The 16,977-nt window shown below is 41.8% G+C and overlaps 1 protein-coding gene across 1 annotated transcript in view; it reads right to left on the bottom strand.

The window, feature by feature from the left end:
* The window catches only part of XPR1 (xenotropic and polytropic retrovirus receptor 1), a 98,220-nt gene that overhangs the window by 10,380 nt on the left and 70,863 nt on the right, over positions 1-16,977 (bottom strand). The window contains exons 10-11 of the mRNA XM_033151317.1: positions 14,499-14,664; positions 13,097-13,291 (exon numbers count right to left, since the gene is read on the bottom strand). Of these exons, the coding sequence (XP_033007208.1) occupies positions 13,097-13,291; positions 14,499-14,664 (361 nt within the window). The remainder of the gene's footprint in view (positions 1-13,096; positions 13,292-14,498; positions 14,665-16,977) is intronic.

The following is a 16,977-nucleotide window of genomic DNA, read 5'->3' as shown; positions in this document are numbered from 1 at the left end:
ACCTCCCAAAGCACTGCAATTACCGTACAGTGGTACCTCGCAAGACGAATGCCTCGCGCAACGAAAAACTCGCTAGACGAAAGGGTTTTGTGATTTTTTTAGGTGACTCGCAAGACGAATTTTTCTATGGTCGTGCTTCGCAAGACGAAAATTTCAATGCGTTCCTATGGGAATTCAATTTCAATGCATTCCTATGGGAAACCGTGCTTCGCAAGACGAAATTTTCGCAATACGAAACGACTCGCGGAACGAATTAATTTCGGCTTGCGAGGCACCACTGTACTTTTCTGTTTGTAAGACGAGCTTATTTTTACTCTAAAATAATGTTCAGAAACGTGCCTCATCTTATATATGGATAGTGAATGGGGTGGGTGGGCGGGTGATTGGCTGCAGCCGCGAGCAGGAGCTTGTCAGCGACAACTGTTGCCTGCTAGAATGGCTGCTTTGGATTGGCTGCTGCTACTCCTCTAATTGGGTAGGTGATTGGTTTGTGCAGCAAACACTGCTGTGGATTGGCTGTCGCTACCGCGATTGGCATCTGGGACGCGCACTATTGCAATTGTCAGCGGACAGCTTTTCTCAGTCGGGTAAGAGATTTTTTGCTGGGGAAGGCTCTGTTGGCGATTGACTGTCGCTGTGGCAAGTAGGTGATGGTCGGCTGCCAGTGGTTGAGCGATTTTTAACAATTCCCCCCCCTCAAAAAAAGCTGTAAAACTCTGGTCAATCCTCCGCAAAAAAGTTCAACAACTCTGAGCCATCTCCCCCCCCCAATTTCTTAAATTTGAGTCCCCCAAAATAGGGGGAGTTTTATACATGGGGGTGTCTTATAGACAGAAAAGTACGGTATTCTCTGCGCTCTCACGCTGCATTACTGAGATCTTCTGTCAGAGCATCACCTAGAACTAGAAAATAATAATAATAAATTCTGACAGGAGCAATAGGTTGGTATACGGCCAAGTCAAACAGTGCAAACCCATTAAAATTGGTAGACTTAATTTAGTCAGCAGTAACTTAAACCCGGGATGCAGGTGGCGCTGTGGGTTAAACCACAGAGCATAGGGCTTGCTGATCAGAAGGTCGGCGGTTCAAATCCCTGTGATGGGGTGAGCTCCCGTTGCTCAGTTCCTGCTCCTGCCCACCTAGCAGTTCGAAAGCACATCAAATGTGCAAGTAGATAAATAGGTACCGCTCTGGCGGGAAGGTAAATGGCGTTTCCGTGTGCTGCTCTAGTTCACCAGAAGCGGCTTTGTCATGCAGGCCACATGACCCGGAAGCTGTACGCTGGCTCCCTCAGCCAGTAACACAAGATGAGCGCCGCAACCCCAGAGTCGGACACGACTGGACATACTGGTCAGGGGTCCCTTTACCTTTACCTAACTTAAACCCACAGATTTCAGTGGGTCTTACTTAGGGAGTGGTAAGTCAGTCATACCAAACTATAGTATAAAAAGAGGGGGGGGGGGGAGAGAAAAATAGTTTTGTTCTAAAGGCAGCCTCAAAGTAAGATCAAATCATTTTCAGAAATTGATACTAAAAAGGGCAATTCCCTGGTGAGGAAGCCATGGCAGAGAACTCGATTAACATCTTGTGCTGCATTAGCAGCCAAGCTAATTCAAAGAAGCAGGCTTTTCAGCCTCCGCATCCCCAGGCCATAATTCTCTTCCACAGCAGCTGAACTAGTCTGTACCCTCTAGTAGTTGAATTATTGACGTGGGCAAATTATAATTGATGCTTAAGATTTCACTACAAATAAAGGAACCAAGGAAGCTCGCAAAACATGCACACAATGAAAAGCACACAGCTTTCCTCACCTCTTGGTCTCACCTCTTGAATTGTTTGCCCACAAGGCTATCACCACCCCTGCTCACAAACCTCCTTTCCTGGGGTTCCGCCTGCCACCTTCCTTCCCTATTGTTTCTCCTTATTAGTATTCAGGTGATGCAGCGGAAAGATGTTGCTCTAGGCAGGCAATTATATCTCAATCTCCACTAGCGAGTCCTACCAGTCCTCTTCAGTGCTGTTTAGAAGGCTGGAAAATCAGGGCATTGGTATTCCACCCAGAGCCCCCCCAAGCACCATGTGCCTGCTTCATTTGCAAAAAGGATACATGTTGTATGTGCTTATGATGTCTGTGTGGAAACAACAGACTCTTAAAAAGCAGCAGGAAGTGCAGGTGATTACGAGTTAGGAAAAGGCTGTTGTGCTTTAGACCTGCCCACTCATTAGCAGTTCAGATTATTGGAAGATGGAATTTTTAAAAACCTTTTTTGCCTATTTCAAATAATTACTTGCTTTGTTTTATTTTTCAAAACAATAGACAATTCATCGCAATCCACCCTCGTGATCGTTTTAATTTTATTAAACTAATTCTAGTTAAGACCTGGATGTTTAGTTAAACCACTCTACAAAACATGTATATGCATGTTTTAAAGGACTTATTACAGAAATAATGGCCATAAAAAGCATATGTACCAATTTGTTTCCTGGTATGGTGTTTGTTTGTTTTTTTGCATGTGCATTCTAATGACTTCATTTATTTTTTATTCCATTTATTGTAGAATGAAAATATATTATTTTGCGTTAAGTACTTGGTTTTTCTGGCATCTGTACAACACAGGAAGACGGCTGGGCTCATTTGGCACAGAATCTCAAGTTCTCTGTTTTAAAAATAACTACATCTCAAAACTGTGAAAAGCGTTAAGGTCTGCCTCAACACATCTTTTCCCATAAGACAATCCTGATGCGGAGAAAAAAATGTCTCCACCGTGCACTTGGAAGGTGACGTGCTCAGCAGCCTCTAATTTCTGTCATACTTTAAGAAGTGACTGTACACGTTTCTTTGTTTTCTGATAGTATTTCTGTGTCAATCAAAGTCACAGACAGGCAGTGCACAAGCACTGGCCTGCAAAGCCTGCAGGTTTATATCAGTGATATATATTACCATGCATACTTCATGGTGAACTAATCTTTCGTAATAAACACCTGTCATGTCCTTTGTGCACTTATAGCCTTACTGTGTCTCACTCATTCATTTTTCTGCCACCACCTAAACTAAGTCACAAATTTGACAAATGTGCTCGGAATATTGCGTTGAAATGAAAAAAAAAAAAAAAAACCAATACAAATTTGCATCCTTTTCTAACGTGGATCGATAAGTTCTTGAAATAACTGCCAGGCAATTTGGAAGGCAGAAAGCAGAATAGCTTCATTCCAATACATTCTTTTTTATGTATTGTGAAAGCGGCCGCTCTATAAGATAGAAACATTTCCACTGAACAAACTGTTAACATTGCATTTGCTTTGAATGAATTTACTTTATTTACTCTCTCGATTTATCTTGGAGAAGGCAAACAATATATTCTGTTCAATGCAGCTTGAGGGGAAAGGAGCAGAAAATCAATGCCCTGCGTTATTGAAGAACTGGCACAGAGCACAATAGCATGTGATAAGCATTCTGGGAGGGTCAGTCGCTGCAGGTAGTTGCGGTTTCTGCTGATTGTTAAAGCCATGATAATAGGACCAGGAAATCTGAGGGGTTATCCAAAAGCTGCCTTAATCTTCAGATAAGTACTACAGTAAGATACAGGCCTTCTGACTGAACATGAATCATATTGTTCCACCTACTAAGTCAGAAGGGTTTCATTCATCCCAAGCTACATTCATTTCAGCTTTAGGCTGGGCAGCATCTTAAAAAGCAAAGACATCACCTTGCCGACAAAGGTCCGTATAGTTAAAGCTATGGTTTTCCCAGTATTAATGTACGGAAGTGAGAGCTGGACCATCAAGAAGGCTGATCGCCGAAGAATTGATGCTTTTGAATTATGGTGCTGGAGGAGACTCTTGAGAGTCCCATGGACTGCAAGAAGATCAAACCTATCCATTCTGAAGGAAATCGGCCCTGAGTGCTCACTAGAAGGACAGATCCTGAAGTTGAGGCTCCAGTACTTTGGCCACCTCAGACTCCCTGGAAAAGATCCTGATGTTGGGAAAGATGGAGGGCACAAGGAGAAGGGGACGACAGAGGATGAGATGGTTGGACAGTGTTCTCGAAGCTACTAACATGAGTTTGGCCAAACTGTGGGAGGCAGTGAAGGATAGGCGTGCCTGGCGTGCTCTGGTCCATGGGGTCACGAAGAGTCGGACACGACTGAACGACTGAACAACAACAACAACAACAACAATCAATTGCTCAGATGAGAAGCTGAACAGAGAGTACAGTTAAAGGACCACGAACCCTTACGCTGAACTCTAAACTACAGCTCCCTGTCTTGCATTCACTTTCACCTTCCCTTGTAAGGGTACAGAAGCAGTTCTGCCAGCACCCTTATCACATCCTGCTAATTTTAGGCAGTAACGTGGAACGCAAAGCAACAGCCCTACCACTAGGCAAGAGTGAAGCAACAGATGCTAAGGGGCAAAGAGCAATGAATGGGGAGGTGTTGGGAGAATAGAGCTACGTGTACCAAGCACCTTGCCCTTGGCTAACCTGCTTCTCACAGGTGTAGCAGAGGACGCTGCCTTGTTTACAAGTGCTGAAGTAAGATCTGATTGCTAGTCCGACTGACTTCTGTGCACAGAACATGGAAAAGCATGCATCACCTCATCCTTTTGTCTCGGGCGGCAGAAGATCTTGGGCTCACTCCTGAGAAGGAGGGCTCATTTAATACTTGTTATACAGTGGTACCTCGGTTTACAAACTTAATCCGTGCCGGAAGTCCGTTCTTAAACCAAAACCGTTCTTAAACCAATGAGCGCTTTCCCTAATGAGGCCCCCCTCCCGCCGCCGGTGCCCTTCCACCGTTCGGATTCCGTTCTCAGACCGAGGTAAAGTTCTCAAACCAAGACACTATTTCCGGTTTTGCGGAGTTTGTAAACCAAATCGTTCTTAAACCGGACTGTTCTTAAACCGAGGCACCACTGTACTTGCAGTTTGCCCTGCTATTCACATGAAAGCTCATACCAAGAGCAAACTTAGTTGGTCTCTAAGGTGCTACTGGAAGGAATATTTTATTTTATTTTATTATGGTTTACCTGGTTAGAGCAAGACCTGCTTAGCTTCAAGAGTAGAAGAGTACCTTTAGGCCATTAGTTCCCATTGCCTGCTAGAAACATTCTATTTTAGACAAGCCTACCCAGGATATTTAGAAAACGGAAGCAAGTTTTAATCTGTTTTTAGTCTATTGTTATTTTAACTTTTTGAAAGGTTTAAATTACTGTTGTTTTTATAATTTTATTAACTTTTTTGTAACCAGCTTTGAGGGTTTTTTCTTTATTTACAATCAAGCAGTGTATAATTTTTAATGAACTATCATGATCTCTGGTTCAGATGCAGTATGAAGCTAAAATTTCTTCTGGTTTGCCTGGAAAAGTGGGAGCAATTAAGACAGCATGTTTCATCACCATGCTGAATCCTTAAAAGTTACAATAAGCTCATCTTTACATGCAAATGTGGCCTTTGAGAAAGTCTTCTAACCCACAACTCCCAAAAAATAAGAGGGGGAAGCCTTGGCAGCCATGGACCTATGTCTTCGGTCAGAACTACCCCTTCCTCAAAGAAGTTTGAGCAACAGCCAATCTCATCTTCCCCGAAAGCACTAAACCTGGCAGGAGCAGCAATGATGGAGGAAACATGCACCCTAACCTGACTTGCAAGACTCTTGGAGCCTCGGCATGCGTATTAAAGATTTTCCTAAGCTTCCTGAGTCAGCAGGAGAGCAGGAAAATCTGTTGATCCTTGTGTGCATAAGATTTCATGGTGAAGGGCCTTTGAGACCTTCAACCTTCCTCTTGGTGTGCTTGCTCACTCTTTAAATGGTTCTCTGTCTGTGTGCCACTTCCTCACTCCATGTGTGTGTTCTCCCATGTGTTTTTATTATTATTGTTGTTGTTGTTGTTGTTGTTGTTGTTGTTGTTGTTGTTGTTGTTGTTGTTGTATTCGTTCACGCTCTGCCATTTTCCTCCTCCCATCCCCGGCTTCTGCCTAATCCTGGCATAGGCAAACTCGGCCCTCCAGATGTTTTTGACCTACAACTCCCATCATCCCTAGCTAACAGGACCAGTGGTCAGGGATGATGGGAATTGTAGTCCCAAAACATCTGGAGGGCAGAGTTTGCCTATGCCTGGCCTAATCCTTTCCTTCCTATTTAGCAGCTCTAGGTTGTTTTGAAGCAGCATCCACTCAGCCTCTTGTGAAAATCTGAATGATTGAGGCTTCAGTAGCTGTCCCACTCCTCTGTCCCCCAGAGTCATGCAAACTGCACATGTGTATCCGACCTCCTAGCAGAGTGTACTTCAGAATTAATGAACAGAAGGGGGAGGAAATAGATTTTCCTAAGTTAGCCTTTTTCACAAGAAGGACAAATCCTTAATAATTATAATCTGCTGTTGCTTCCCCACCCCCAATATTATGATGAACAGGCACTCTGCTAGGAATGTAACTGTTACGTAGTTAAGCTAATTTACTAAAAGTCCTGTAGAAAAGAAAATGAAACGTTTAATTTAAGCCATTATTTTAAGAGGGGATTGGTGCCTGCATATCCAGCAGTTCTAAGCTCTTTGAAAATAATTTACTACGTTCAGTTAGTGGCTTTAGGGCCCCCCCCCCACAATGTGTTTGATAAGGATTAGACCTTTCCCCTCCTGAATTCCTAAGAACTGGGAAGTCAGCACATTGGTCTTTCTGTTCACACCTTGTTCACTTGTACTGTCAAGTCTTCACAGGGTCCATTGGCAGACCCTATTAAGCAACATAAGCAGCATTTATCAGACTTTGCTGGCATTGCAGCTATTAAAATTCAGCTGTCCCGAGTTATAAGGCCGCTGAAAAGAATTCTATTGCAAGGAGGCAGAAATTACCCCTCGTTCCATCGGGCATCTGTCATAATTAAGTACTCAATTAGTAGGCTTTTGGTATTCAAAAAAGATTCACAAAGTGAAATTTAATCCAAACAAGATGGAGGTGCTACGTCTCATAGGTTTTCAGGTCTGGGAAGTGAGTACATAACCAATTCCAAATGGGATGCCATTCCCTTGGAGAGACCAGGTTCATAGGATGGGGGGTGCTTCTTGATTCAGCACTGTTGCTTGAGGCACACATGTCTTCATTGGTTAGGAGTGCCTATTTCTGGCTCCCCATAGTTCACCAACTATGGCCGTTACTGGATAGATAGCTTGGCTTCAGTGACCCACACCTAGTTAACCTCAAGTCCGTACAATTGTGCTGTGCTCTATACGGGGCTCCTCTTGAAGACTGTTTGGAAGCTTCAAGTGGTACAGAATGCAGTAGCCAGGGTACTGATGGGCACTAATGGCTGGGCACACTGGCTGCCGGTATGATTCTGTATGTATGTACCGGGTATGTATGGGCCCATAATTCTCCCTGGGCAGGACCCAAGGCAGCCCACAGTAAAAATTAAAACAGATACAACTAACAACACACAATAAATATGTTAAAACTTTTTTGTTTTAACTTTTTATGTTTTGAAGTGTGGCTGTGAATTTTACTTGATTGAAGTGTTTTGTTGTAAACAGCTTTGAAGTGCTTTTTTTAAATAAACTATCAAATTAAGTAAGTACTAATCTTCTTGAATGTGATTGTATTGTGCAAATCTTTCAAATAAGCTGCTCTAAGAGCCTCTTGGGGCTGTAAAGCGGAATATAAACATTCTAAATAAATATCATACACATCACATAATTTTTTTTGAGGTGCCTTTTAAAAATCATTGGCTTGTAAGTAGTTGGTCTGGATTCACGGTTGCCTTGTGTGCACTCGGAAGAAATCCAATATTCTTCTGGACCTGTTTATTATTGAGTAAATAACATGTGGGCAAATTATTTTTTTCATTCAGGAACCCCGACAAGCTCCTGAGAGTCCCATGTTTCTTTAGAACAGTTTGAAAGCCACTGCTTTCGAGGGTGCTAGTTTCCAAAGTAGTGTTTCATTCTTCCAGTTAAGTTTGTATAATCATTCATAATTATTATAATAGCTAAGGTGTTAAGAAAAGGCCACACAATTTTAAGAGATGAAAAAGGTAATTCACTTAATACAGTGTTTTTCAACCTTTTTGGGGCAAAGGCACACTTGTTTCATGAAAAAAATCACGAGGCACACCACCATTAGAAAATGTTAAAAAATTTAACACTGTGCCTATATTGACTATATATAAAGTAATTTTTCAATTTTTCCCACGGCACACCAGGCAACATCTCGCGGCACACTAGTGTGCCGCGGAACAGTGGTTGAAAAACACTGACTTAATAGATGTTGTAACAGCTAACTTAATCAAGTTGCTTAGTTAAGAGATTCTCCCCATCTTAATTACTGTTGGTTGCTGGAGCCCATTTAATGAAAAAAAATAGATGGTTATGAAACAGCCTGAAATAGATCTGGGATGATTTAGTATATTTTCAAGTTGCTGACATTTCACTACACAGTATTGTTTAGATCTTTTAAAAAAGGTATCAAAGTCAAGGCAGTGGCTCAAATTTCCAATTTGACTGGTTTTGGATTAAGCAGTTCATCTGTGCTTTAAAATAATTCAGAATTATTTGGCAACAGATTATGGGGGAAGCACCCACAAACCAATGAAAGCCCAGTTTTCTTGTTCACACACATGCGGGACAGTGGCTTGTGTTCAAAGTAAGGTGGCCCCTCAATGCAAAGGCTTTCTGCTTCTACAATGGGGTTTCACCCCCCCTTCCCCCTGGCTCTAAATCTGTTCTAGATGTTCCTTCAACCCTCTGGAGCAGATTGGGGGGGGGGAGTCCCACTGTGGAAATGGAAGTCCTTGTGCAGACCACACAAGGCAGTTGATTATCACCCAGTCGGTCAAACTTTTCCCTGCAGCCATATAGACTTTGCTTCAAAAAATGTAAAAGGGAGCTATCCAGAATGCATACATTCCTTATTATTTATTTTAGAAGATAATCAACATATGCAGAGGGAAGTACAAAGCCAGTATAATCGAAAGTAGAAGCGATAGTACAAAATTGTCCTCTTATATTAAACGTAATAATTATCTGCAGATGACAATTTAGCAACATGTTACTAAGTCAGAAACTAGTACAGTCGTACCTTGTTTCTCAAACAGAACGTGTTTCTCAAACCAAGGTGTGGCTTCTGATTGGAAGCATCCTGCAGCGAATCAGAAGCTGCGCCAAAAGTTCGGCTTCCGAAAATCGTTCGGACACAAGAACAATCACTTCCAGGTTTTGATCGTTCAGGAGCCAAGGCATTTGAGATCCAAGATACTTGAGATACATAGACTTGGGAGGCAAAATGAATGATTTGTGTGGTTTAAGTTTGGTCAAATAAATGGTTTAGGGTTTGAAGCTGGATGGGAAATTTACATGATAAATTTCTGTCTGACTTTAGGATTTATAACACAGCACATGTGCTTGCCTCTCTGCTTTCCTCCTCTTATATACTTTATGAGAAAGTATTGAAAAAAATCACAATACTTGAGATTTGTAACGTTACGCAGCTCAGGATATTGGGGAATACAAACAAAACACCAACATCTAGTAGGATGCTATCCCTACAAGTAACGGTTTGAGAGGGATTGATATCCGTTGACATGTTTTAGTTACAAGGCTGAATGAGAGAAGAGCACACTACAACCTTGGCTGTTGATTTTGAAGGGTAAACGTTTTTCACCAGAAGCAACAAGTTTCAAGAAAAGAGCTGCTAATATCCTACACAATGAATTATCTCCCCTTGCACTCATATGGGCAAAACTTTCCAGTATCCCAGGCTAAACGCATTATATGCAGCAAGTCCTACTAATTTCAGTCACAATTACACGCATAAATGTGCTTGGATCACTGCCCATAGATAATGCCGCTTGAGTGCTTGATGTGGCTGTTCAAAACTCTGTCCCAAAGGAGTCTAGCTAATCTATATAAATATGTGCATGAGAATCAGACTGGGAAAGAGCCAGAAATTTCCTTGACTACAACCATCAATGAAGGAAAACAATTCCACCAGAACAGCTGTAACATGTTCAGCGGCTCCTACACAAAGAGATGATGGCAGCCAACAGCAACCTGACCTTCCATAAAGAGGATTATTGGTTTCTAGGCTGGTGGCTCGGAGCCTCCCTCCCCCTTCCCCCTGAAGCTAGCAACTGCATATAAGAGCGTAATGGGGTGGGAGGCCTTTGAAAAAATAATGAACATACTTCTGTCACCATGGCAACCATTACAGGCCTGTTCTTTTGCACAAAGCAGTAAGCAACAAGGTTCCCTCCCCAGGTTTTCACACTAATGCCCCTTTAGAAGCGCATCCATTCTTAATGGCAAAGAGTTGACTTCCCAATTTCACATCACCTTCCAGTTCTCCCCATTATACCACACTGACAACTTGGGGTGCTTCCCTCTATTGGTGGTACCCTGGCATTTCACTACCAGCTCCGAACTAGGCTATTAGTTTCTGGCCAATCAGGCAAAAGAAACACAGAGATGAACACAGCTCGAAAGGCACACATTATAATGGAGCTTTAAATTATAATAAAATAAGCTAAAGATGCTCTATTATTGGAATGATTCCTCTTAATCAGAGAGATCTCCCAACTTATGAGACTACTTGAGGGAAATGTGTTTGTTTTTGAGTCCTGATAGGTTTTGACCCGCTGAAGACAAATCTATATATACTTAAGGAATCCAACTTTGAGGTCTAAAGCCAAGAGTGGCAGAAGAAGACGAAGACGAAGAAGAAGAAGAAGAAGAAGAAGAAGAAGAAGAAGAAGAAGAAGAAGAAGAGTTTGGATTTGATATCCCGCTTGATCACTACCCGAAGGAGTCTCAAAGCAGCTAACACTCTCCTTTCCCTTCCTCCCCCACAACAAACACTCTGTGAGGTGAGTGGGGCTGAGAGACTTCAGAGAAGTGTGACTAGCCCAAGGTCACCCAGCAGCTGCATGTGGAGGAGCGGAGACGCGAAGCCGGTTCACCAGATTACGAGTCTACCGCTCTCAACCACTACACCACACTGGCAGTCAATATGACCAAAAACATCTCCTTATCAGCATAACTAGCTGTTAAAGCTACAGCTTAACCAATTCTGATGAAATTTATTTCAGGCAAATATTAGACCTAACATTTATCCCAAAGCTTTTGAGAAGCCTAAGTTGGAAAACTATGAAACGGCAGCCAACAGAATATTTTTTCAGGTAACAATGCAAAATCTGTACCAAACTACATTATGAAACCGTGTCAGTCACAGAATATCAAATGCCACATCGTTTATTGTATAAAGCAGTCTTCTGTGACACTGCAACGCTAAGAAAATAGAAATTTAAACATCCAAAATGATAAGAAAGAGGGTATGGTGCAGCAACCTAACTCCCTCAGTTGCTATGAGCTACTTGTCACTTATGTGGAGAGAGAGAGGGAGCTGGGAGCGAGGGGCTACTTTTGTGGCATGCAAGTAAGGAAGACAGAGAAGCCATTCCGCACTCCAAATCTGTCCTGCTTCTAGTCAGCTTAGCATGGGCATTTTTCTCTGCAGGAAAATCTCCTGTTTTGACTTCTCGCCCACTCTTGTTGTGGTCCCTTTGTTTGCTTTTGGCCTCTTTACCTACTTATTTGTGTCTTGTCGTTCCCACCCCCTTTCCTTCCTCTGTTGAAATAATTATCCGGGTGCACACCCTAAAGAAATGTGCTATGCACATGTATGAGTGGAAAAGACTGTGTTTTTTTATTCTTAACTCCATAACCAAAACTTATCAGCTCCCTCTTCCCCAGACAAGCCCTTCAGAAGAGGACAGCACTGGTGCTGCAAAGAGGAGATGGGGATTGTCAGAGGGCAGAAATAAAAGTGTGTGGTTGTGCTTGGTGTGTGTGTGTGTGTGTGTGTGTGTTTATGTTTGTGTTTATGTGTGTGGTAGGAGCCACCCCCTGCCTTAGGTGGCACAATTTGTTGTGCTGAACCTGAAGAGGAGGAGAATTAGAAGCTTACCGGAGGGCAGTTTTAAAAAGTTGAGATTCTGCAGCTCAAATTCTGCTTTCGTTGTACCTACAAGTATGCAGATTACTCAAAACATGCACTCTTGCCTACATGTGTGGATAAATCAGCATGTGTTTTAAAGACAGTCTGAAATCTCTTGACTCATATGGGAGTTGACGGGAAAGGAACAAAGACAAGCACAGTGACTGCTTAAAGCACAAAGAAGAAAAAGCCTTATTCTTCTGCAAGAACAGCAAAAGCAAATCACTGTGGTTTCCACGGAGATGTGGAAACATGCTGGTTCAGATACCTCAACCTGCAGATTAATGGCTTGGAAGCAATTGCCCATCATTCTGAGTAAAAATTACACCTGGAAGTCAAAAGGCACTGGGAACATTTCTCAACACTCGTACGATTATGGTCACTTTTCAGTTTTATCCAGCACTGTCAACACCCATCCTTAAAAGGTGGTTAATTACAAAACATAGTCTTGAACCCTTGTTAATTTTTTTCAATATCTAGCATTTAAACCATTTTTGTTCACAGCAAAAACATCTGAGGGAAGGGATCTTTTCCTACCTTGATAGGAAATGTTTTGCAACCATCATTTTTTACCCTCACAAAGAGTGTGAATTCCATTGAATTCAACAGAATTACTTCTGGTATGATCTTAATCGTTAATGAGAAACAAATAATCCACTTCTGGGGCCAACTTGCAGGTTTAATAGATTTAGAATTCATTTTATGATTCCTATTTTAAAGACATTTAACTGCATTTAGTCATGTTCACCTGCTGCTACCCTCATCTCTTCCCTCCCTTATTAAGCATCTGTAAAGTAACCACGGTCTTGAATAAATAGTAATTTGGGAAGAGAGAAATTGTAGTACTCTGACTATACAGAAATAAATACAACTGTTTTAAACGGTGGGCATGAAGAACTAACTTGATTTTACTGAGCCATGCTCAAGTTTAAACACAGTCCACTATTTCCCCAGAAGCTATGATTGAGTCTTAACCTGTACCCCCTGAATTCTGCAATGGTTTCTCCCCTATGTCCCATAACTATACTGTGCCAACCGTTCTGAGAAATAAGATGTTGGCATTTAAAGTAGAAGAATCAAACCAACCAGCAAAGGTTCTCAAACCAGTACCTTTATGAGTTGCATAAAGGGCTGCAAATGTCACCATAAAGAAGGTTGTGGAGTATTTGCCAGCATTGACAAGGTGGGGAAAGGCCCGCTTGGTGTCACGGTATCGGCGCAGGCACTGGACGAATCTCAACCACGCAGGAATGCACTGGACAACTGCTCGCACTCCATAGGCATAGGTGTTGCAGATCTGACCAACTGCAAAAAATAAAGACAAGCTTCTAAATGCAAGGCAAAACATGTCCTGTAGTTTCCTCTTGAAACTGTCTCATTTTATCCAAGGAAAGTAGCTTTGTGGTTCAAGCAATGGCCCAGCATTATTAATCTAATGCTTCTCCAGTCCAGGGACATTTCATATAGTATTTTTCGCCCCATAAGGCGCACTGGACCATAGGGCGCACCTCGTTTTTAGAGGAGGAAACAAGAAAAAAGTCCTGTTTTTTTTGAGGATCAACGAAAGGTTTTGCAGCTTTTTTGCAAAGGGAAAAGCCCTGGTTTTTTGAGGATCAGCTAAAAGTTTTGCAGCTTTTTTGCAAAGGGAACAGCCCTAGGTTTTTTTTGAGGATCAGCTAAAAGTTTTGCAGCTTTTTTGCAAAGGGAAAAGCCCTGGTTTTTTTGAGGATCAGCTAAAAGTTTTGCAGCTTTTTTTTGCAAAGGGGGAAAAGCAAAGAGTAAAAGCCCCATTTTTATGGGGTTCAACTCACATTTCTGCAGCTTCTAAAGGAAAGGGAGCCTTTTCTACAGTTTCCAGACAGATAATCTAATCAGCCAGTCCCATGTCGCTGGGGAAACAAACAAGCTCCCTCTGTAGCACATTCAACAATGGAGGCCTGGGCAAGAGGGCGGGGCTGAAAGGGAGCCAGGGACTCTTATCTCTCTCCTGATCTCTTGCTGATCAGCTGCTGAGCGGGGTCCTTTCAACACCCCTTTTTCTCTTTGTAAAATAGAAAGCATGATCCTCTTTTGGCCCCTGGGCAATTCAGCTCCAGGGACCACCATTTGCTCCATAAGACGCACAGATATTTCCCCTTACTTTCTAGGAGGAAAAAAGTGCGTCTTATGGAGCAAAAAATACAGCAAATGCCTCATCACGTAAAGTCATGGCATGGAAACTTAGCGAACAAATGAAGCAAACACACCAACAATTCAACCACACACACACACACACACACACACACTGAACTGGACCTTAAAACCTAGCTTATCAGAAGCACTTTCCTATAAACTTTTAAGTTCCTAATTAGGTGCTATAAACAATCATCATTCCCACACACCAAGTAAATGTGTGGGGTTTTTTTTTATTGCATGCCAAATGCCTATATTTGTTATGGTTTTTCCATTGAGCAAATAAGCCTAAATTTGCCTGCACATGGCCGTTAATGAAGCTCCCTTCTCATTGACATACCTGGATCTGCCAGCAATGCATCATTGGCTGCCCACTGGAGCTCAAAGCTATAGAAACAAATCATGTATTCAAGGTCCATAAGTATCACAGCCAGACTATTAAGCTGGTCGGCCAGCCAGAAATCTGCAAAGCCCACCTTATGGAAGGGGGCAGTGAACACCCGAAACTGCAAAAGAAAAAGAAAAAGTGTCATACACATTTAGTCAACACAAAACATAGTTACAGAAAATGATAGCATGTTCTCTTCTATAGAAATGATCAAATTATCTAGCATTATAGAACAGATCTGTGTGGCAGTGTAACTACGCAAATCCTTTGTTTATTATATGTTCCTGATTGATAGTATCATTTGGCCATCATACAGTTTTTGGATAAATGCAGCTGTACAGTGTTGGCAATTGGTAATAAAATTGGTAATAACATCACATTTTTTTGTAAGGTGAGTGATGTAAATGGTGAAATATTGTTGAGTATCCTGCCTACAAATATACCAAGTGTAGGAAACTTGTTCGGCATCAAGGACCACCAATAGAAATGTTTGCTGTCAGACACTTCTTCAACCATGATGGCTGGAGGGAATTTGAACTAATAGTAAAAACAGATTTTTCTCCATCTCAGCCCATTTCCCCCTCAAGGTCTGAAATCAGGTATGCGCCTCTCAAGCTAGACCATTTCATGCTCCATTTACCTTAGATTACAGCTCTTCCTGCCTGCTTAGTTATAACAACAAAACGCTAAAAGGGCAACATCAAGAATATCTAGTCTTGATGCTCAGTTGTACACAACACAAAGCAGGGGATACAGAATAATGTTTGCATTGCTGAAGATTCAGAAATGTTCCAATCAATACCTTATTGATTTCCTTAAAAAAAGACTAACACGTTTGGCAAATGTGTAACCAATAAGATCATCGTCATTTAGATCCCTGACACATTCGAACTAACTAGTGTCAACAGTAGCACAGAACTCAACTCAGGAAGTGCAAATGTTCATGAAAAACACCCATTTGTGTGCATGACACACTTATTGCAGACTAAGGCTGTGTACAACCAATTGTCCACAACTTCTTAAAACAGCAGATCTGTGTTCTACCACAGGATGTGTTTGATATCCAGATTTGGGCTTACATTAACTCAGAATTCCACATTATGACCAAACCGTGTAGCTTGAGCTTAATTTTAGCTAACGAACAAGGATACTGACATAAACTCAAGAGTTCCCTGGATTCAAACCGAACAGGGAACTCCAGTTTAATACACACCAGGGTTTGGGTACTAAAGCTTGAGCACAGGAAGGGCAAGGCAGCCCTGTTTAGGGAAGTTTTTAATCTGTGATATTTTAATGTATTTTAATATTTGTTGGAAGCTGCCCAGAGTGGCAGGGTAGACCCGGCCAGATGGGCGGGGTACACATAATAAATTATTATTATTATTATTATTATTATTATTATTATTATTATTATTATTATTATTATTATTATTATTATTGGAAAGTGTGCACCCACAGCTTCATAAGCAACCATTTATGCATCTACAGACAGTCATCTGAACATGGCTTAAGTGTTAATTTGCACAGACAAAACCAGATTAGGCTGCTTTCCTAAACGCAACTGCTTGGCAGTAAGAAACCACTGGAAAATTTAGGAAGGTGCTTCTGAATGAGGCTCTGTGAGAAGCTATTGGACATCTTTTGGTTCCGACACCTCTCGCAAATTCTCATGCCAAGAGCATCAGGAGCAAATGCCCTGTCCCATTCTATTGGAAACAACGAGATGAAGCAAGAGCACGAGTGGGCTAGGAACTGCTGTGCCCACAGCAGCTGCGAGAAACAGTTGCTAAAGATGCCCCAAACCTCTAGTACACAGGGAGAACATAGTAACATATACAAATAAGCTGAGAAATTAATTGCCACTGTTGTTACATGACCAAGGTTCAACCCTGCAGCTTCAGACGTGTGAAAACACGACAGAACGGTTCTGTTTTTATTACCAAGGCAAGAGTCTGCAAGTGCAATTTCTTAACAAGTCACTAGGATGTGTGACTATAGGGCCATACAAGTGCAAACAGACACTTTAAATAATTTTAAAACTATCAAAATCGCCAGCATTTTCTACTGAAGAGTTTGTACAATATTCTTCATACAAGAAGAACCTTTAACTTCAACCTGAAACTTTAATTAGCTAGTACCCGGAATTACTATTTCAGTAATGACTGCAGAACTGTTATATCACAAAAGTTTTAATTTTTACTTGCAAAAGAGAATGTTATGGTATCAGCAGTGACCGCTAAGGGTATCATGCTAACTTAACCTTTTGCTCATTTGCACATACATTTGCACACACAGTGAGACCCTCAATCATGTTTAACAAGCATTTTGTGCAAGTGCCCCTGTTGATAAGTGGGACAGGTGACTCTGCTGTTTTTACAGACGGAGTCACTGCTGTTTTTACAGTGGAAAAACAAGGTGCTATTTTATGGGT

This window comes from Lacerta agilis, chromosome 6 (assembly GCF_009819535.1).
Source record: "Lacerta agilis isolate rLacAgi1 chromosome 6, rLacAgi1.pri, whole genome shotgun sequence".
NCBI lineage: Eukaryota > Metazoa > Chordata > Lepidosauria > Squamata > Lacertidae > Lacerta > Lacerta agilis.
This window is presented reverse-complemented; position numbering and strand designations above follow the sequence as displayed.